Source organism: Leptinotarsa decemlineata, unplaced genomic scaffold (assembly GCF_025532065.1).
Source record: "Leptinotarsa decemlineata unplaced genomic scaffold, Ldec_3_MD MMD2_tig00000882_RagTag_RagTag, whole genome shotgun sequence".
In the NCBI taxonomy this organism is placed as follows: Eukaryota; Metazoa; Arthropoda; class Insecta; order Coleoptera; family Chrysomelidae; genus Leptinotarsa; species Leptinotarsa decemlineata.
The window spans coordinates 5,792,301-5,810,665 of record NW_027412556.1 but is presented as its reverse complement, the minus strand read 5'-3'; the positions used below and the strand labels follow the sequence as shown (position 1 = coordinate 5,810,665).

Here is an 18,365-nt window from a genome sequence, read left to right as displayed (position 1 = left end):
GGATATTGAGAAGTGAAGTTATCATAGTTATGATGTGAATTCTCAACTTGTGAAAATAACTTAGTTGGCAAAGACATACATTCACATTGAAAAACAGCAGGTGAAATTTTTTCATCTTTAAGGTTTTCTTTGAACCCGCAATAAGATTTTGGATGTTTGTTAACCTTTATCTGGTATCTCTATTATAGCAATTATTCTTTCCGGCACCACGTGAATTTTTACAATCATAATTGTCGATGAAGGCGAACGGATTTTCATCTGAAAGGTGCTTTTCGACCAGTTTATTCCTATATATTTATATCGGATATCTATTACATTTGAGAGAAAAGTGATTACAGAAATGATCTTTCAAAAAATATATAATAGCCAAAGATTATCAGAATAAATGCCAAAGTAGTTCATTTGTCCCAAAAGTAGTTTCATCTGAATTTTATTTGACACATGACAAGATAAGTATTATCTGAGAGCAAATTTTGAATTTCATGTGAATATTTTCAATTTGGTTTCTTAATTTATGATATGTCCACGTTTAAAAATGAGTACCTTTATCCAAACTATAAAAGGTTGGTTTTAGGTTCATGTTTGGTTTGAAAATGAAATTGTATAACATTTTAATTTTTATTCAGATTCGATTTTGGTGTACCCTTGGAAGATATTTTTTCCATCAACGATATCCATCCCAGGTTGAAGGTAATATTTTTTAAATTTCAATGCGGGAATAGGTAAAATGTTCAAGTTGATTATAAAAGTTTCAGATCTCCAAATCACTAGTTTTTGTTTTGCTGGTGAAGGTAAAAAGGTCTATAGGTATTTCATGTGTTCCTCTTGGGGATAATAGTAGAAATTTGGAATATGTGGTATACATTTTACTTATTGTCACATACGTTCGCTTCACGACTATTATTTGACTGAAAAATATAATGGCAATTATAAAATAGTAGTTTTTTTCTGTTCCAACTGAGACTCACTTGCTGTGACCTGTTATGTTCAATTATACTCTTAAATGCATATTTTGAAAAGTTACGATCATCTGATGATATCAACTTGGTAACAGAGCAAAATTTTCAAAGATGCGGTCTTGGAATAGATGAAAATATTTGTTTGATTCATTCTACATCTTACGCGTCACTTCAAACTATTAGTATGGGCTAAAATGGGTTTTTTGATAACTAGCTTTTGCCCCCATATGAACTGTGAAAAGTCGGGACTATTTTGGTATGAAAATAAACGTTTTCCAGTTGTTTTCCATTTTTTCCCCTTTTTTATAACTGATTCAAAGACTATACATATTTTCCAATAAGAATTTTCCTAGTGCAATAAAAAAAACCTAATGAACCTTTCTAGCTGATGTTACAGAACCATCAATATTATTTCAGGCTAGATTAAAAGCAATGTAAAATATTCTCCTCTGGAATATTCCTCAAAAAGTATCCAGAGTGTTCATGCACTATACAAAAAATATGAAGAGCCAACTACAATATTTTTGCAGAAATAGGAAAATTAGAGATTTATCAACTTGTCAAATAACACTTTTTATTATAATTTGTTCTATACACACAACAAAAAATATATGAATTTTCAAGTTAACAAATAAATTATTGAAGTAGTATATATGCATGTAACTTGTGGTCCCAGAAGTATATCATACAAATAATTGTCAGTAATTAATTATTATTTATTTATTATTATCATCATTTACAGTATCTACTGCAGCAAGCCTATGCAAAATCCAAGAACATTAATTTCAATATTGGCCGGTTATTGCGGTAAGTCGACTTTTACAGTGAAGAATAAGACTAATAATGAAATGTGTGGTTTTTCTGATCCAAGAAAGTTTGAATGATCGTGGAAAGAAAATATTACATAAACATTAATCATTACTAGAGTCATCATCATTTCATAAACTACACCTCACGATTTGATCTCCACAAACTTTATTTGAAGAATATATCACATGTTTCGCATCACAGTAGCTTGTGATTTGTGATGATTCAATTCACTGTTAAAGAAGCTACTGTGTTAGCGAAGCATGACATGATATATTTTTCAAATAAAGTTTATGGAGATCAAATCGTGAGGTATAGCTTATGAAATTACTATGGATCTTCATCAAGTAACGGCCGAATCAATCAGAAAAATATATCATTAAATTTAGAGCTAAGGTTTTTTAAACAAATAAACAAATTCATTTTTGTTCTAGTGATTTCAAGGTGCCCTTAGAAGAGTGTCTTGAACTGAAAGAAATACTCGTCTCTGAAGTTCACTATAAGTCCTACCGTTTTGACCAACCTGAAACTTATTTTTGGTTGATTCGGCACTTTTTGGGCTTACTACCAATTTCATTATTACCAAAATATGCTGGTGGTTTCGTTTTCGATTGGGAAGTACTAGCAAAAAACAGTAAAAATATAATATGCTATGATAGAAGGAACCAAGATGAAAAAAAAATTTTGGATTACCTTATTGCCAAGTAAGTTTATTAAACAAAAGATTTGGCAGTGAGAGCCAGTTACATTTATTTCATCAATGTTACAGAAAGTAGTTACCATCTAAGGTGTGCCGTAATATATCTCAGGATCTCCTTATTAAACTCTAGGAACCATTGACCTTTCTATGGAAACAACTGAGGAACTTGTTTATCCTTCTTGTTTTCTTATTGGGTCCAGGGAAAGGTAGTTCCTCTGATACAATTGGAACTAAAAGTTTGAGCAAGCTATGTCTTGTAAACCCATATGATATGCTAAACACTAAAATTCATAATGTACGAGGTCTGTCAATTTTTTTTTATTTTTTATGTTGGTACACTCGTCTCGAACATATGTTCACAGTTCCAGCTGTTAAGCATGTTTAGTTTGTTGGTGATGCGTGTTAGACGATTTTCTGCTATCAAAAAATCCATCAAAGAATTTGCATCAAAATTTGTGTAAAAAATGAAATTGAGTGCTCAAAAACACTTGAAATGTTGACAGTGGCATACTGTGATTGTACTCTGAGTCAGACAAATGTTTACACAAGTGGAACAAGCGTTTCACAGAAGGTCGAGATGTATATGAAGACGCTCACCTTGGGACGCCTCAGCTCATTACAACCAATGAAAATGTTGGTCAAAATTCAGCAATGTCATAACTGGTGACGAATCATGGGTATATGGTTATGACATCAAAACCAAAGTCCCTTCGTCCCAATGGAAGAGCCCAGCTGAGCCAAGACTAAAAAAACGCCAATCTCAATGGCTGTCTTTCTATTGTCGGAATTCGTTCTTCATGTGGATTTTCAAGAATCCACAGAAAGTTCGGACCAGAGAAAATCAACCCACATGAAGATTACTTTTCTTCTCTTTGATAGTTATTTTAAAGAATTTCCCTTGGTGCTATTTGTTTTATAATGAGACAGATATTCTTGAGCTACAGGTATCTTTTGTGGGGCATTGCTGAACAAAAGCTTCTATGGTAATAGAGCGAAATGAAAGGGATGATACCAAGGTGTTTGATCCCAGACCAAACCGTCATCAAACTGGGACCGTCAATACACTATAGCACATAACTGTGTGAAATAGGTGTTTCAATTCAGTGACTATTTCAAACTTACCTTGGAGTCATAACTATGCTATCATTCTGTCTGTAGATTTCAATATGAATTCTAGAACGATAGTATCCAGAATTTTCTCTATTTTATGAAACAATGTGAGAATCCTGAAGCTTCTTTCAACAAAGTAGATTCATCATTACCTCCACATTAAGATTATAGGTTTATATTTTTCAAATCTTTTCAATTCCTTCAGTAAAGAACTATTGAGTATTATAGATTTGTCTTCCTGTACACCTAGTTATTTCCTGTAAAGCAAATTTTCTACCAGATCCCTTTTTTTTCAAAAATCTATTGGTTTCTTTTTTGTGTTCATTCAACGTTTTGGTATGGAAATCAACAGATTTCCTTCAAACTTTTGATTGGAGATGAAAAATTGATTGCAAATATAATTTTAATGGCCGCTTGATTAAGTTATTATTTTGATTTAATCCTTTTGGAATTTTTTCTGTGACGTGATCACGATGATCCATCTCGACATAGCTTAAAATCTACAAGATGATATCAAATGTAATCTTATATCAATCAAATAATGCACATCAAGAATTTAATGAAATATAAATGGATTAGAAAGTTTAGAATAAGAACTTCTTTTCTCATCATCTGTAGAGTGGATTTATTCTTCAAGAACAGTGATGAACCTTCTCCATTCTGCTATTATTTACAAAAATTAATGGAAGCTACTGATTTTTACTCATTTTTAGGTCTTTGAATAATTTACCAGCTCAACATTTACTGCTGTTCAGTGTTTTAATAATTTTTTTTCTGAAAGTGTCACAGAGGCTCGTAAAACCATATGGACTGAACAGACAGACTTTGTTGAGTTTGCTTCAATATTATTGTGGATCAATTTTCACAAGACCTTATAGACCTGGATATGGAGAAAGTAAAGTAAGTTCAAGAGGAATGGAGTATGTTCAAACCTATATTTTAAGCAGAGAAATTTATGAGGATTATATATTAATATTTTTGTCAGAAAAGAAAAAAAATTCTAGACAATTAGTAGATACCCAAACTATTTTAAGTGCATCAAATTTACTCTAGAACTGTTATCTTTACTCTTTTCATAAGTTAGAAAATAGAATATGAATGTTTAAATACCACGGAATCAATAATCGAAACAAATTCAATAATTTTTTTTATTGAAGATATGTGTAAAACTCAACAATGTTTTATCCAGGATTTATTTCAACACATTATAAACATTTGTGAATTCTAATCTAGCTGAAGGACTTCAATTTCTTTGCAAGATATCCATAAAGATGGAAAAAATAATCGCTCCTAAAAACATACCCTTTTCTATTATAAACTTCTTATAATATTTATATTTAAAACTTTTTTAGGACAAAGTGATGATTCATTTTCTTCTCTATGTGACAGTAAGATGGAATAAAATACAGAAATATTTGGGGTCAAATGGAAGTTTCACATTTATCGACAATACATCTATAGATAATGAGTTATTTACTCCAAGAACATCCTTGAATCAACATTATACACCTTGGGTTCAGGCCAAAAAATATCTCAAAGATGTATATTCCCAAACAGAAGAAAAGGAATGTAAAACGTCTGAAGGAGCTATTGAAACAGATGTTGTTGAGCACACGGTATTTGACAGTTTGGATATAGATCAAAATGAAAATATATCTGGAGGAAGTACTGATCTACCGGAAAATAGTTTTTATGTTACTGCTAACCAAGATGAAGTATTCCAATCTGAACACAGCATTGATAGCGCCAATCCAGCGGATGTTGTTGATAATGAAAAGAGAGATGTTGAAGATGATAGAAATCACATCAGTTTTCCAAGCTCTTTAGATACCAGTAACCAAATTGAATGGAAAGACGTGATTGATGAAACCGTTGCAACTATAAAAAAAGTTGATGGATACATGTATGATGACTACGACACTTTCAAAGATGAAGAATATAATCAGATATCTGACAATAAAAGTGAGTAGAGTTGTTCTTTTCATCTTATAAAAAAGCAGTTTTCATTTGGTACTTAACATATTAGTTTGAAAATTTTTTTAATAAGTTTTAACATTTACCATAAATTATTTTTGGTATTTCAGAGAATACATCAAAACTCCGTGATATGTTTCAAACGGTCTGGATGCATTCCACACCAAAGAGGCCTCTTCATCATCAAAGTGAAGTCAAAACTGTTCGGTCAGATATAATACCACATGATACATCCTATTTTAAATTTCCTGGCATTTTCAGTGGAGAAACCGAGTCTCTCAAAAATCTTATGTGTGTGCTAGATGATAACAAGAATGAGATTGGAGTATCTCCAGGAACTTCCAGAAGTTATAACAATTCCAAGGAATGTTTATGTAGTAGTAGGAAGCCAGAATTCCCGAACGAATATAAAAATAAAGGAAGCAAAGACAAAACGAATTTCAATTTGAAAAGATTCAAGATGAAATTGCATTTCTTGAGAGTGTTTTCATCAGACACTACTGCGAATTTGACTGGTGGATTCAGACTGGGTAGTAATGTTAGATATAAAAAATTCAATGAAATGAAATCTTTCACTCTTTGAGACTTTCAGTGTCACTTTCTGTTTGTAATTATAATTGAATAAATTTTAGTTTTACCTTATACTGAAAAAAAACCTTCCAAAATGTTTGTTGTGTGGTCGGAATATAATGAAATTCTCAATAGAATCACATGTTCATTAACTTTTCTTGCTTTTTTGTTTCAATAAAATTTCAATTTTATAAGTTTTTTTATTCAGACTGCCATATTGATAACATTTCAAAAGTACTACTCGAATTGGTGCTAACGAGAAATGTGATATCACGTCACTTCTATGTGCATTGGAGCATTTGTTTAAACAATACAAAGACACATACATATCATGCCAAATGGTACCTACTTGGACCTGAATCTTGTACAAAGGAAAACTCAAGTTTGTATATGAACCGTCTAGTTCTTTCTGCCTCTCTGTATTGTCCGTTTTATTGAAAGCACCGTATATAAGTAATATACTGTGCCTTTATATAAAAAAATGACAATATCTATAACTGTTCTGTGCGAGAACTCGTGACCTAACGGAAACAAAACTTCAATTTTCCCTGTATTTTCGTGTGAAACCGGTAATAGGGTAGTATAATAATGTCTTAGTCAATGACGTCATAATGTATAATGCGGAAGCCGTTTTAGCTTTCGCGTCTGTGAGCATGGTTACTGGCGGTTATAAAACTGGTCAACTGCAGCTGTATCCTGATTCTGAGGAATAAATACAAACGTCTACCTTTTTCACTTCCCAGAAATTTCAATCGAAACAAACGGAAAAACAACTAAAACTGGTTGAGCTTGAATTTAACAATTTAGGAGAACATTATTTCATCGCAGTTGTCGATATTGTTACATGAATACATCAACCATCATAATTATATAAACTGATCCACCATAAGAGAGACCTCGAATAAGCAACTCAACTCGTCTTTGTTATCAATAAAAAATCCTAATCGGAATGGTTATGAATCGAAAAATGCATTGAACGTTCAAATTTCTATGGCAGAGTTCATGCATACAAAGTCCGCTTGTATGGTATTTTTTCAAACGTATGGTTCCTTATCTGCTGTCAGTTGTCATTTTCTTCCATCAGTAGAAATCAACTCGAAGTTATGTGTTTTTTCTGAAGAACAGAAAACAGAACCAAGAGCAAGCGTCCATTTCAAAATTCACAGCCAGCCTTTCTGTAGCAGGTATGGATTCTGAAATATAGAACGACTGTATCAATCTTGGCTCTACTGTCATCAATCATTCATAAAACTAGGACCAAGTTACCCGAAATTAGATGACATTCAACTCAAAATAGTAGTTTGTTTCAAAAACACCTGAGAAAGAACTAGACGAGTCCGAATAGTCTGCCGCGACCTCTACGACCCAAAACGAATGCAAACAATCTTGCCTGGAGTTTCAAAAGAAATGCTAAAGGGTCATTGGTCACTGTGTACGTTAAGTCGAATGCAGAAACCTAAAGTTTAGCGCGCTCGTGACCTATTTCATATGATCGCATAAAAAAAAATACGTCACAAGACATAACCTTCTTCAAGTCAACTGTCAAATTTTCCAGTCCTACATTCGTTTCCTAGAAGTCAATACATTTCGACACCCCTCTAGTTTTAAGGAAAAGTGATTTATTGAGGTAAATCATCATTTTTTGAACTTATTATTTAGGAACTCTTTGATAATCTTCTTTTTCTCTAATTATATCGAAAAAGAATATTTCCTATTACATAACTGAATCATTATTGATCTATATGTGGCTTGTGGTCCGCCTATTTTTAAAGATTAAGTACATATCAGTGCCAAATTCCCATTTTTCTTCTATAATGTCATCTTATTCGTTGTTTATTGAGTTCCCGTTAATTAATTAGAATATCTGTCACATTACCAAAGACATTTTCATTTCAATAAGTTTTCATTTCTGACAGCTGCCAAGATAAATTGCTCACCTTTTCTTTTAGGCTCTTATATGACCTAATTCACTGATTATTTAATGAGGAGTTCATTTGTTTGTATAATTTTTCCAAAGATTTACATCTCAACTTACATTATTATTGATTGATCTCACCAAAATTATAAATCAAGATGCATAATAACTGTTATGACTCAGCCTCGAGGTTTTTAATTTTTAAAAACCATTTCATTCCACAAAAAACATGTTTGAATATTACTATGTTCTGAATAATTGATTTATAAAATATGAATTTTATAATCACTAGTTGATAATATCAACTAGGTACTAATTTAGGCACTATTCTTGCAGTTGATACCTGTATAAAACCAGGTGAATTTGAAAGTAAATTGTCCATTTTTTAAATGAAATTTAAAGAAATCATCAGTTCTGCAACAGCAAACATTTTCAATGTTATTATTCCATAGAAAACCTTCACAATATAGCAAGATATAAAAAAACCTTACCTTGTCCTCTTTCTTGGAGTTAGGTTAAAATTGGCGGGAAAATGGAAAATATATAATCTGTTTGGGATTCTGTGAATAAATTGGGATTTAATAAATATATTAACAATAAATATACAAACAGTAATATAACCCTGTTTTTATTTCTGTAATATTTAGAAATATAGTAACTCATACATATTGCAGGCATGTAATCCCTATTTCATATAAACGACATTTAATATCAATACTCTCTCATATATTGCATTGCGTTCCTATGAATGATATCTGTTTCAATTCCATTACGAATATTCGTAGTACGAACTGAATGGAAAAAAGTGATTTTCGTGTAATTCAATGTCCATATGAAAGTAGTTGTTTCAAAAGGGCTTTTTCTTCCAGTTTGTATCCGAGAAAACTTCTGTACGAGGTCTGTTAAAACAATAAGATGAATGTTCAAATATCCCGGGATACGTACATTCGATTAACTAATTTTTTCAGTTGTTTAACATGTTTAGTTTGTTTTGCGTGTTCGGCGATTTACTATCGAAAAAATGGATCAAAGAATTTGCATCAAATTTTGTTTAAAAAATGGAATTGAGTGCTCAAAAATACATGAAATGTTGACAGTGGCATACAGTGATTGTACTCTGAGTGAGAAAAATGTTTACAAGTGGTACAAGCTTTTCACAGAAGGTCGAGAAGATGTGAATGACGACGCTATGGATATGTTGAGAAAGTGGATAAAATTGTTACGGAGAATCGTCATGTCGGAAAACTCCAATCGCCCCAATGGAAGAGCCCATGAAAGCCAAGACCAAAAAAAGCATCCCGATTTTGATCAAACGTCAAGATTTTGCTCACTGTTTTCTTCCATTACCATGGTATAATGCATCAGGAGTTGTCATCACATTGTCGTACGACCAAAAAGGAGTATTCTCTTGAAGTTATGCGCCGCTGGCGAGAAGCAATACGAAGAAAACTTACGGTATTACGGAAAAACAACTCATGGCTTTCGCGTCACGATAATGTACCTGCTCACTCGTCATTGCTAGTTCATAATTTTTGGTGAAAACAATTCCGTAATCATGCCTCAGCCACCATATTCACCAGATTCACCATATTCACCCATGAAAGGACGGCGTTTTGCGATGATTCAGGAGATCAAAACCGAGTCGCTGAGAGAGCTCAAGAGCATACCAAAAAGTGCATATCAGAACTGCTTTGAGGATCGAGAAACGCTAGTACTGGATTTACTTTGAAGGGGACGAAATAGAAATTGATGAAAAAACATTTTTTTAAGGACAAAACACAAGCACTAAGAGCGGTGCCTGTGCGAAAGTAGTGATTCACTTTGGATTTGAATCAGTGGAGATTAAATCATTCGGAAAAACGTTCTCGTGGAGTTTATTCTACGTAAACACAGTTTTCAAATTGAAATAGTTCTTGAACAGCTTATTTTTTGAACAGACTTAGTATATGACCTACATATCTTCCAAAATAGTTTTTATAGTGTTTTTTTTCTTCCGTTATAAATTTGACACGTTTTTTGTTTCATGATGGAGAAGTAGAAAACCAACTATTTCTTCCACAACTCATTTTGTTATGAGCATAAATTACATCAAAAACAGCCATTGGACAACAAGTCAGTCATATTTTTCACAAAATATAAAAAATGGCCGAACTCTGAACTAGAGTGGGAACCTTCTGAATTTTATTCATATCGTTCCACATCAAGGCTTCTTAGCTATGATATAAAGTTGGAGTCTTTGAAGGGTTTAGTTGTTTATACGAGACACGTAGTGGTTATCCAGTCAGCAATAGATCTTGTATATAAAGTCGAACCATGATAAAATTATTCGTATCCCGGACAGACTGCTCCCTTGGTTGAATATTTTTTGCATTGACAAAGAACCGGTCTGAATGTGATTGCTTGATCGGGGGGGGGGGGGGGTGAATGTTTGGAATTTTCATTTCGAAATATTTCTTTTCTTGAAGTTTTCAACCTACCAACATATCAAAATTATTGATTGGTCCATGAGGTTTATATATCCAAAGCAATGTTTTATGTTTGGCATTATGAAAAAGTAAAATTTAATATGATTAAATTCGTTTATATTTAAATAAAAAAATCTGAAATATTGTAAAGAAAATCATGAAATCTAATCTCATAATAATAATAATAATAATAATTTTAAATTTATTGAACAAAATTACAATTTTGTTCAACTGGCTCTCATCTAATCTTATATTATCATTAATCATTAGAAGATTGAATTTTATGACAGAGTCTGCATCATATCATCTACATTATCACATTATTGCATCATCACATTATTGCATTTCAATTTGTTTTCAGATAGTGATTAAATACTTATTCAACATTATGTAACTTCTGAAAAAATTAACCAAAACCTAAATGAACAATATCTTTTATTTGAAAACTATAATTACTTTCATAAACGAATGAAAATGTTTCAAACTTAACAATCCCTTTAATAAACAACAAATAACATCTCGGATGTATTGGATATTGTCCAATAGTTTTATTTTGACATTTGAAGCTTCCACTCTGTTTCGAAATGTTTGTCTTTAAATAGTACATTTATTTTCGAAAAATCAGACAACCTGGAGTAGTTCCAGTAAGTTCTATACACTAGGTTTTTTCTACCTAGACAAATTGTATTGTTATTTGTTTTGCCAAAGTTACACCACACTTGCATGACGATTGCGTTACATATAATCAACCATCACAAATAGTTTTTCCCAGTAAAATTGATATATTTGGAATAAGTGTGAATTTGAAATATTTTTTAAAACCGTTTTACTTTAACTAGTAGCCCTTCAAAACAATTTATAAGAATGTTCATGAATTTCAATTGTTTTTCACAAAATTTTTCATTCGAAAGCTCAATTATTATTTTGCATAATCCAGTCCAACAGATTTATTTTTGTATTTCTGGTGGCAGTTTCCAATGTTATGATAATTATACATTTTGCAGTTTCAACAAATCCAATCAAACCTTTATGATTTTACAACAAAATATTTTTCTGATATATAAAAAAAGACAGCAGATAACAAGTTTATTCACTTTTGTTGATATCTTTATATTTCATGATCAAAACAAACATGTTTACAGGCAGATCAAACATATTTTGGGAAGGAAAGGTTTCGGATTTCTACTCATCCATCTTTATGTAGAAAAAAATATGGGAATCTTCAAAAGAAAGGAAGAAGGCAAAATACTTTCGTTTGTGTATGTGAGAAGTATACGGCCAAGTATGGCTGCAAAGCAATTACAGGAAAGAAAAATACTTTCATTTGTGTATGTGACAATTATACAGCCAACTTTGGCTGCTTAATGCTTCGGAGGTTCAACTTAATACGCCCTCAATACAGGTATTATGTATCTAGATGGAAGATTCTTATATTTTTTTGTATGAAGAGGGAGAAGTAGAAATTCAAAATCTTTCTTTCCCGAAAATTAAAACGTTTCTGCTTCTTCTGTATACATCAAGATACATGAAAACTGTAGGAATTGAGGGTGTATCAGGTTGAATCTCGAAAGCATTAGGCAGCCATAGTTGGCTTATAATTCTCACATACACTACTTTAGGAAGTTTTAGAAGAATCCAGACTACTAAGCCAGTTGAATACTTCCCGTAAAAAAGAAACAAGTCACCAATCTTCTTGCAGTGTTCTATACCATCGAGGTTACTTCAATCAGGACCAATTGATTATTTTCACGATGTTACTTGTATTTTAAGTAGTCGTTACAAAATTTTATTATTAGTGCTTCGTTTTAAAGTATATTTGAATGCATTTTTGACTACTAGCACCAATGAAGAATTGATTAGTTGAATGATGGTTTAATTTTTGCCACTTTTTCCTTGTTAGTGAAATGTGAGGCCGGAATTTGCTTAGCAACAAATTTAACTTGGTTACTGTCACTTCATATGAAATTGTTCTACATGTAAATTCCATTTTTGTATCGCCCAAGAAACTTTTTTTTCATAAATATTGCAAATATATCTTGCAAGGCGAACTCTTCCAAATTCATTGTCAGAATTGCATTTACGCCTTTTGACCTCATTATTTCATCAAGAGCATTACTGAAATAAACTGTGTCATAATTTAATTCAAGTGTTTTATGTGGCATTATTGATGATGTCATCGCTTTGCTGAAATTGTTTTGAATGAGGCTTCAACATAAACTTTGTGTATCTTGACTAACCAGATTTTCCAAGTTTGTCATGATACTGACCACTTGAATTAGTTGAGCAAGTTTTCATTAAATTTTTATATTTATGTTGTTTGTATTTATTTGATTATATTTGAATTTAGTAGTAATTATCATTGATTTGGTTTTTTTAACGTTAAGTTTCATTTTATTGGTTTTCAGATATTTTTCTACTCTCTCTAGAACTTTATTCATTCTGCCAACAGTTTCTTCTGAATTCACTTCAGTACAGGCCAATAAGGTATCATCTGCAAATAAGTTGATGAACTCACAGTCTGTAAATAATTGAATATCATTCAGATACAGAATGAATAATAGGGGACCAAACACACTACCTTGTGGCACTCCTGTGTGATTTTTTATATATGATGAGAAATAATCGTTCACACGTACTCTCTGTTTCCTATTTGATAAACAATTACTTATCCATTCATAAACCATCCTCTCAATCCCATATCTTCTCAGCTTCTGAAGCAAAATACTTCTATCAATCGTTTCAAAGGCCCTTATGAAATCTAAAAAAACATTTACAACATATTTACCTTTATCTGTTCTACCCCTTCATCTTCAAATTGGATTAGGTTAGGAAATGTATGATCATTACTATTAACAAGGGTTTTTTCCTTGTGTTTGGTTAGTTTTTCTAATGGTCCATTATCCAATCTTACCGCAATCGACATATCCAAGCATTGATGCAATTTTCATCAATAGTTTCATCCAAAGAGAACTTATTTTTTTTCAACTGATTTAGTTTTTGTTTCAGATATTGAAAATGCATCAGGCTAGAGCACTTGCTAGCACTTTTGTGAGTCCTTCTGGACAAAAATTTGCCTATTGGCTTCTGGCTAAGAATACTCCGACCCTCACAGTCTCACAAAATAGAAACTACAATGTACCCGCTGCGTCCGAGCCATTTTTGAATGGCAGTTCCGGACAGTATGTTGAAGATATGTACAACGCTTGGCTAGCTGACCCATCAAGTGTACATACGGTAAGTAATAATAATAATTTATTCTCTCCAATTGAGTACAATATGTACACATGGTAAGTCAATAATTAAAACAGAAAGCATACTATAACACTAAGTAGACTTATTAGGGAAAAGAACAAAAGACTACATCAAATTATCGTTCAGGTATTCCTGTTGAATATTGTTATTGGCTAGCGTTTATATATCGTAATCGAAAGCGCTAGAAAAATTCGGTCGAAATCGGTAGCTTCTGCTTCTAGATTCGCGGGGAACCATCGTACATTCGCGCGCTCTTAGCTACTTCACCATTGGTTTATGGCTACCAGTGGCGGCCGACTTTATTTTCTTTCGGGCATGATTTACAACACTATAGTGTAACACTTTTTATCAATAAGCAAAGATTTAACATGGTTACAGAACACATTTTCAGATTTCAAAGTTTTAATCTAAATTGGCAGTTTATTATACAGGATGATTCCATTATCAAGGGGTGATTTTTGGAATTTGGCTGTCCTGTGGGAGGGAAGGGGGTATTCTCAATTGATCGCCATGACGAGTATAAAAATTGTGATAGGATTCATTAGTTGTGAGAATCGTGAGATTTTTCCTGACAAAGACTACACATTTGAAAATATACAGTGCTGGAACAGACAACAGTTTCATTCTTATGAATACTGGTTTACAACTTTCACAATATTTAATTCATGTAATAAATCAGGTTCAGAATACGTTTCTGCCCTATAAACACCCTGTTGAAATCCGAACCGCACCCCCAAGACGAATATGGAAAGGTGCTCATCATCAGACTTTTCTGATCTACACAGTTTTTCATTTATTTTATTGCTTTCTTGAAGACATTATCAATATGAGAGTTCCAAATCAAGGATTCATCCACAATTGTTCCCAAAAATTTGACTTCATGTGACATATCTATTTCATCAAAAGAGAACAACATCTTGAATATTACTTTTCCTGTTATAGAATTTCATTGTCACCGATTTTGAGGTGTTCAAAACTGGGCGGTTACTCTAACCTTGAACAAATCAGTTGGAAATGTAAAGTTTGCATTCGAAATATTTTGAATTCCTAAATACAAAACTGTTATTTTTAATATGCACCTATCATTATATATTCAACAAGTGCACATGACCCCAAGATCTTTGGCTTTGTCATGTTTTGTTTTGATTTTAAATTGTCTAGGACACTGTTTCCGAGAGAATGGAATTAATTTACATTTAAATTTTTTCAGTAATGAGTTATTAAATCTGCTGGAATATGTATTTCTTCACAATTAAAAAAAAAACTGTACAATCACTTTAGCAAAACCCTTACAAACAATTTTTAATCTTTGTCTACGGGAACCTATTTAACAAAAGTCGTTTTTCATGGAGGAAATGCGTTCTTTATTTAACTTTCAGCAAATTTAAAATCTGGATTGAAAACATCATAACATCCTTTATACAAAAAAAACGTATAATTCTGTCACATTTACATTTCATTTGTCTTAGAAAATATAAGTAATGATAGTGATTGTCAATAAGTTTTCACAAAGCTTTTTCACCACAATAAAGTTGATTTTTGATCAATAAGACGCTTTCTTTCTCATAAAAATGAGTGAAATAAAATCTCGTATAGGTAAAAGAAAGTGTAGCGCTCGACAAACAAAGCTCTGTAAAAGCCCCTTTAGAGTTGAAAATGTCATGTTATTTGGGCTGTCAAAATTTACTGTGGAAATATGAAATCATGAATTCTCTCAGCTTCATCCTCTTAGTTCTTCTAATAAATGCATTCAGAATGGCTCATGTATCGTGTACGGCCATACACTTTGCACAAGACTTCATAATAAGTTGCATTTTATCAGTATTTATCAATTCTGGTGAGTCAGTAGATAATAAAACTATAGTCTATCATTTCCTTTTGGTTCTTTGATCTCAAACTCACTACATATTCAAAATAATGATGTTCAATACAAATTTTATGGTCATGGTTTTACATTGATATATTTATGATCCTCGTCATTGTGATTTTGTGGATTTTTGAACGATACTTTGCAGTCTTGGGATTCTTTTTTCCGAAACTCAGCCCAAGGAGGTCCAGGATATCAACCACCCCCTTCATTAGCACCTTTGGGGAGGAATGAAATACCCGCCACTTCCCTGCTGCCTATGGCAGGATCCCTATCTCTTGGTGGTGGTCAAATCAGCGAAAAAGTCATCGACGATCACTTAGCCGTTCAAGCCATCATCAGAAGTTATCAGGTATGTTCGTAATTTTTTACTTTCCAGATTTTTTGTTTTGGTAATATGTGGGAAGAATTCTGACTTGAAGTTTTCAATGAGTCTATTGTTAATTCCAATTATTTCATTTTTTTTTTATTTCAGTTATTGAGCACTACTTTTGACATTTTCAATTGTTTTTTGGCTTTATTCAAACAGGCCTCACTCAGTTTAAGCAATAACCTCTTCATTCGAGCGAAATTTCTCAGCGGTGAGCATTTTTTTGAGGTCTGGGAACAGCCAGTAGTCGATGGAAGCCAAATCTGGCGAATACGGTGGATTTGGGAGCAATTCGAAGTTCAATTCATGTATTGCCATTGTTTTGATTGACTTGTGACACGGTGCGTTGTCTTGATGCAACAAATTTTTTTTCTTTGTCATATGCCGTCGTTTCTTTGCAATTTTGGCCTTCAAACGCTCCAATAACGCTATATAATATTCACTGTTGATGGCATTTCCCTTCTCAAGATAGTCGATGAATATTACACCACGCACATCCCAAAATACCGAGGCCATAACCTTTCCAACCGATTGTTGTTCTTTCGGGTGCTTTGGACGAGCTTCACCAGTTGCTCTCCACTCAGATGACGATCATTTTGAATCCGGAGTGAAGTGATGTTTCATCCATTGTCACATATTGACGCAAAAAATCTGGTTTGTTATGTTTAAACATGGCCAAACACTGCTCAGAATCATCAAGACGTTTTTGTTTTTGTTCAACAGTGAGCTCGCATAGTCAGATGCTCATGCAATACAAAGCCAACACATTTTTTTGTACAATCTGTACAATCTCAGTGGTGTTACTGTCTCATTAAGGCATCCACTGCGTTCTGCATCATCGGTGTCCCTACGACCACGTTTGAAGTTAGTAAACCAACGTTCAATTAATGTTTCTGATGGAGCGGAGTCCTTATAACCCTTTTCAAGCCATTGCTTTACTTGAGCGGTATTTTTCCCATCAAGAAGCAGTGTAAAATCAAAACACGAAATTGTTTTTGACCCATTGTTTTGAAAATAACAAAAGTAATGTCACTCTTACTCAACTTATGAGTAGAATATCATGAAATTCCAACAGTTTTCTTTTGAAGGTTAGTAATGAGTGATTTTTTGCTGGTATCTTTTTGGCAACACTGTTTTTGACAGATCACGCGTGAATCGTGTCTTGTGTCATTGTCAATTTTGTTCAGTTTGGTCTGAATTCAATTATCAAAATTCATGCTCGGTGAAGAAAGTGCATCGTGCACTTCCAATTTGTGGGCAGTTTCGTCGGATTACTGAGGGAGCTATTCGGAAGCTCGTGACTAAATTTCCAACCCAGTTTACATTATTGGACATTGAACCACCAACACGCATACGTAGAGTGAGGACCGAAGAAAAATTGCGACTGTATCCGCCAGTGTTCGTGATGACCGTGCAATGTCGATTCGCCGCCGTTCGCAGCAATTGGGCCTCTGTTACTCCACTACGTGAAAAATTTTGCGAAAGGATTTGGGTGTAAAACCTTGTAAGATACAGCTGGTGCAAGAATTGAAGCCACACGACCTCCCACAACGTCTAACATTTGGTGAATGTGCGCTAGCAAAGTTGGAGGAAGATTCACATTTTTATCGAAAAATTGTGTTCAGCGACGAGGCTCATTTCTGGTTGAATGGATACGTTAACAAACAAAATTGCCGCACCTGGAGTGAAGACCAGCCACAAGCATTGCAAGAGCTACCGATGCATCCCCAAAAAGTCACTGTTTGGTGTGGATTATGGGTCGGTGGTATCATCGGGCCGTACTTCTTCAAAGACAATGGCCGGAACGTTACTGTGAATGGCGAGGGCTACCGTGTGATGATTGACAACTTCTTGTTGCCCAAAATGGAAGACTTGGACATACCTGACATGTGGTTTCAACAAGACGGTGCCACATGCCACGCGGCACGCGAAACAATGGCCCAATTAAGAGCCGCCTTCGGTGTACAGTTTATCTCACGTTTGGGGCCCGTCAATTGGCCGCCTAGATCGTGTGATTTAACGCCTTTGGATTATTTCATGTGGGGTTATGTTAAGGCTCATGTCTACAGGGATAAATCAGCAACGACTGACCCTCTGGAAGCCAATATTGAAGCATTTATACGTGAAATACCGATCGATATGTTAGAGAAAGGGTGCCAAAATTGGACCTTGAGCCATATAAAGCGGAGCCGCGGACAACATTTGCATGAAATCATCTTCAAACATCAAATTATATTGATCGTTCAATCGACTCCAATGAAGACTTCATCAATTTTTTCAAATTTTTTGTGTTGTTTCGAAAATCAAATCCTATACCTCTTAAAAAATCACCTGTTATTAACTGAAAAAGTTGTGAATAAGTTGCAATAAGACTAG

At 33.4% G+C, this 18,365-nt stretch overlaps 2 protein-coding genes and 1 long non-coding RNA gene across 11 annotated transcripts in view; 2 read left to right on the top strand and 1 right to left on the bottom strand.

Annotated features, from left to right (window-relative positions):
* The first annotated feature begins 408 nt into the window (after positions 1–408).
* On the top strand, positions 409–6,272 carry LOC111513424 (uncharacterized). 3 transcript variants are annotated; one of them, XM_023169640.2, is made up of 8 exons: positions 409–563; positions 627–690; positions 1,702–1,766; positions 2,201–2,470; positions 4,290–4,476; positions 4,929–5,538; positions 5,661–5,757; positions 5,812–6,272. In XM_023169640.2, exons 1-8 carry the CDS (start codon positions 520–522, stop codon positions 6,131–6,133), a joined length of 1,659 nt encoding a protein of 552 aa, XP_023025408.2. In that variant the 5' UTR covers positions 409–519; the 3' UTR covers positions 6,134–6,272. The 3 variants fall into 3 exon arrangements, with proteins under 3 accessions (XP_023025408.2, XP_023025401.2, XP_074031010.1); XM_023169633.2 differs by having other exon boundaries at positions 5,661–6,272; XM_074174909.1 differs by lacking the exon at positions 2,201–2,470 and having other exon boundaries at positions 5,661–6,272.
* On the bottom strand, positions 2,460–6,321 carry LOC141482147 (uncharacterized). The gene is made up of 2 exons (XR_012465369.1): positions 6,189–6,321; positions 2,460–2,880 (listed from the first exon to the last, which is right to left on the bottom strand). It is a non-coding gene; the product is annotated as an uncharacterized lncRNA (long non-coding RNA).
* A 1,282-nt stretch (positions 6,322–7,603) lies between these two features.
* The window catches only part of LOC111513440 (2-oxoglutarate dehydrogenase complex component E1), a 41,133-nt gene continuing 30,371 nt past the window's right edge, over positions 7,604–18,365 (top strand). For 6 of the 7 annotated variants that reach the window (XM_023169689.2, XM_023169675.2, XM_023169681.2 and 3 more), the window contains exons 1-3: positions 7,604–7,747; positions 13,507–13,734; positions 15,768–15,971. In XM_023169689.2, coding sequence (XP_023025457.2) covers positions 13,516–13,734; positions 15,768–15,971 — 423 coding nt within the window. In that variant the 5' untranslated portion in view covers positions 7,604–7,747; positions 13,507–13,515. Of the gene's footprint in view, positions 7,748–13,506; positions 13,735–15,442; positions 15,590–15,767; positions 15,972–18,365 lie in introns of those variants that run through there. The other variant, XM_023169694.2, reaches the window with a different exon arrangement.

Excerpts from the sequence above, each read along its gene's own strand:
- LOC111513424 (XM_023169633.2), top strand. The coding sequence starts at position 520 with ATGTCCACGTTTAAAAATGAGTACCTTTATCCAAACTATAAAAG. Across the intron at positions 691-1,701 it reads ATATCCATCCCAGGTTGAAG|TATCTACTGCAGCAAGCCTA; the intron begins GTAATATTTTTT and ends CATCATTTACAG. Across the intron at positions 1,767-2,200 it reads AATATTGGCCGGTTATTGCG|TGATTTCAAGGTGCCCTTAG; the intron begins GTAAGTCGACTT and ends TTTTTGTTCTAG.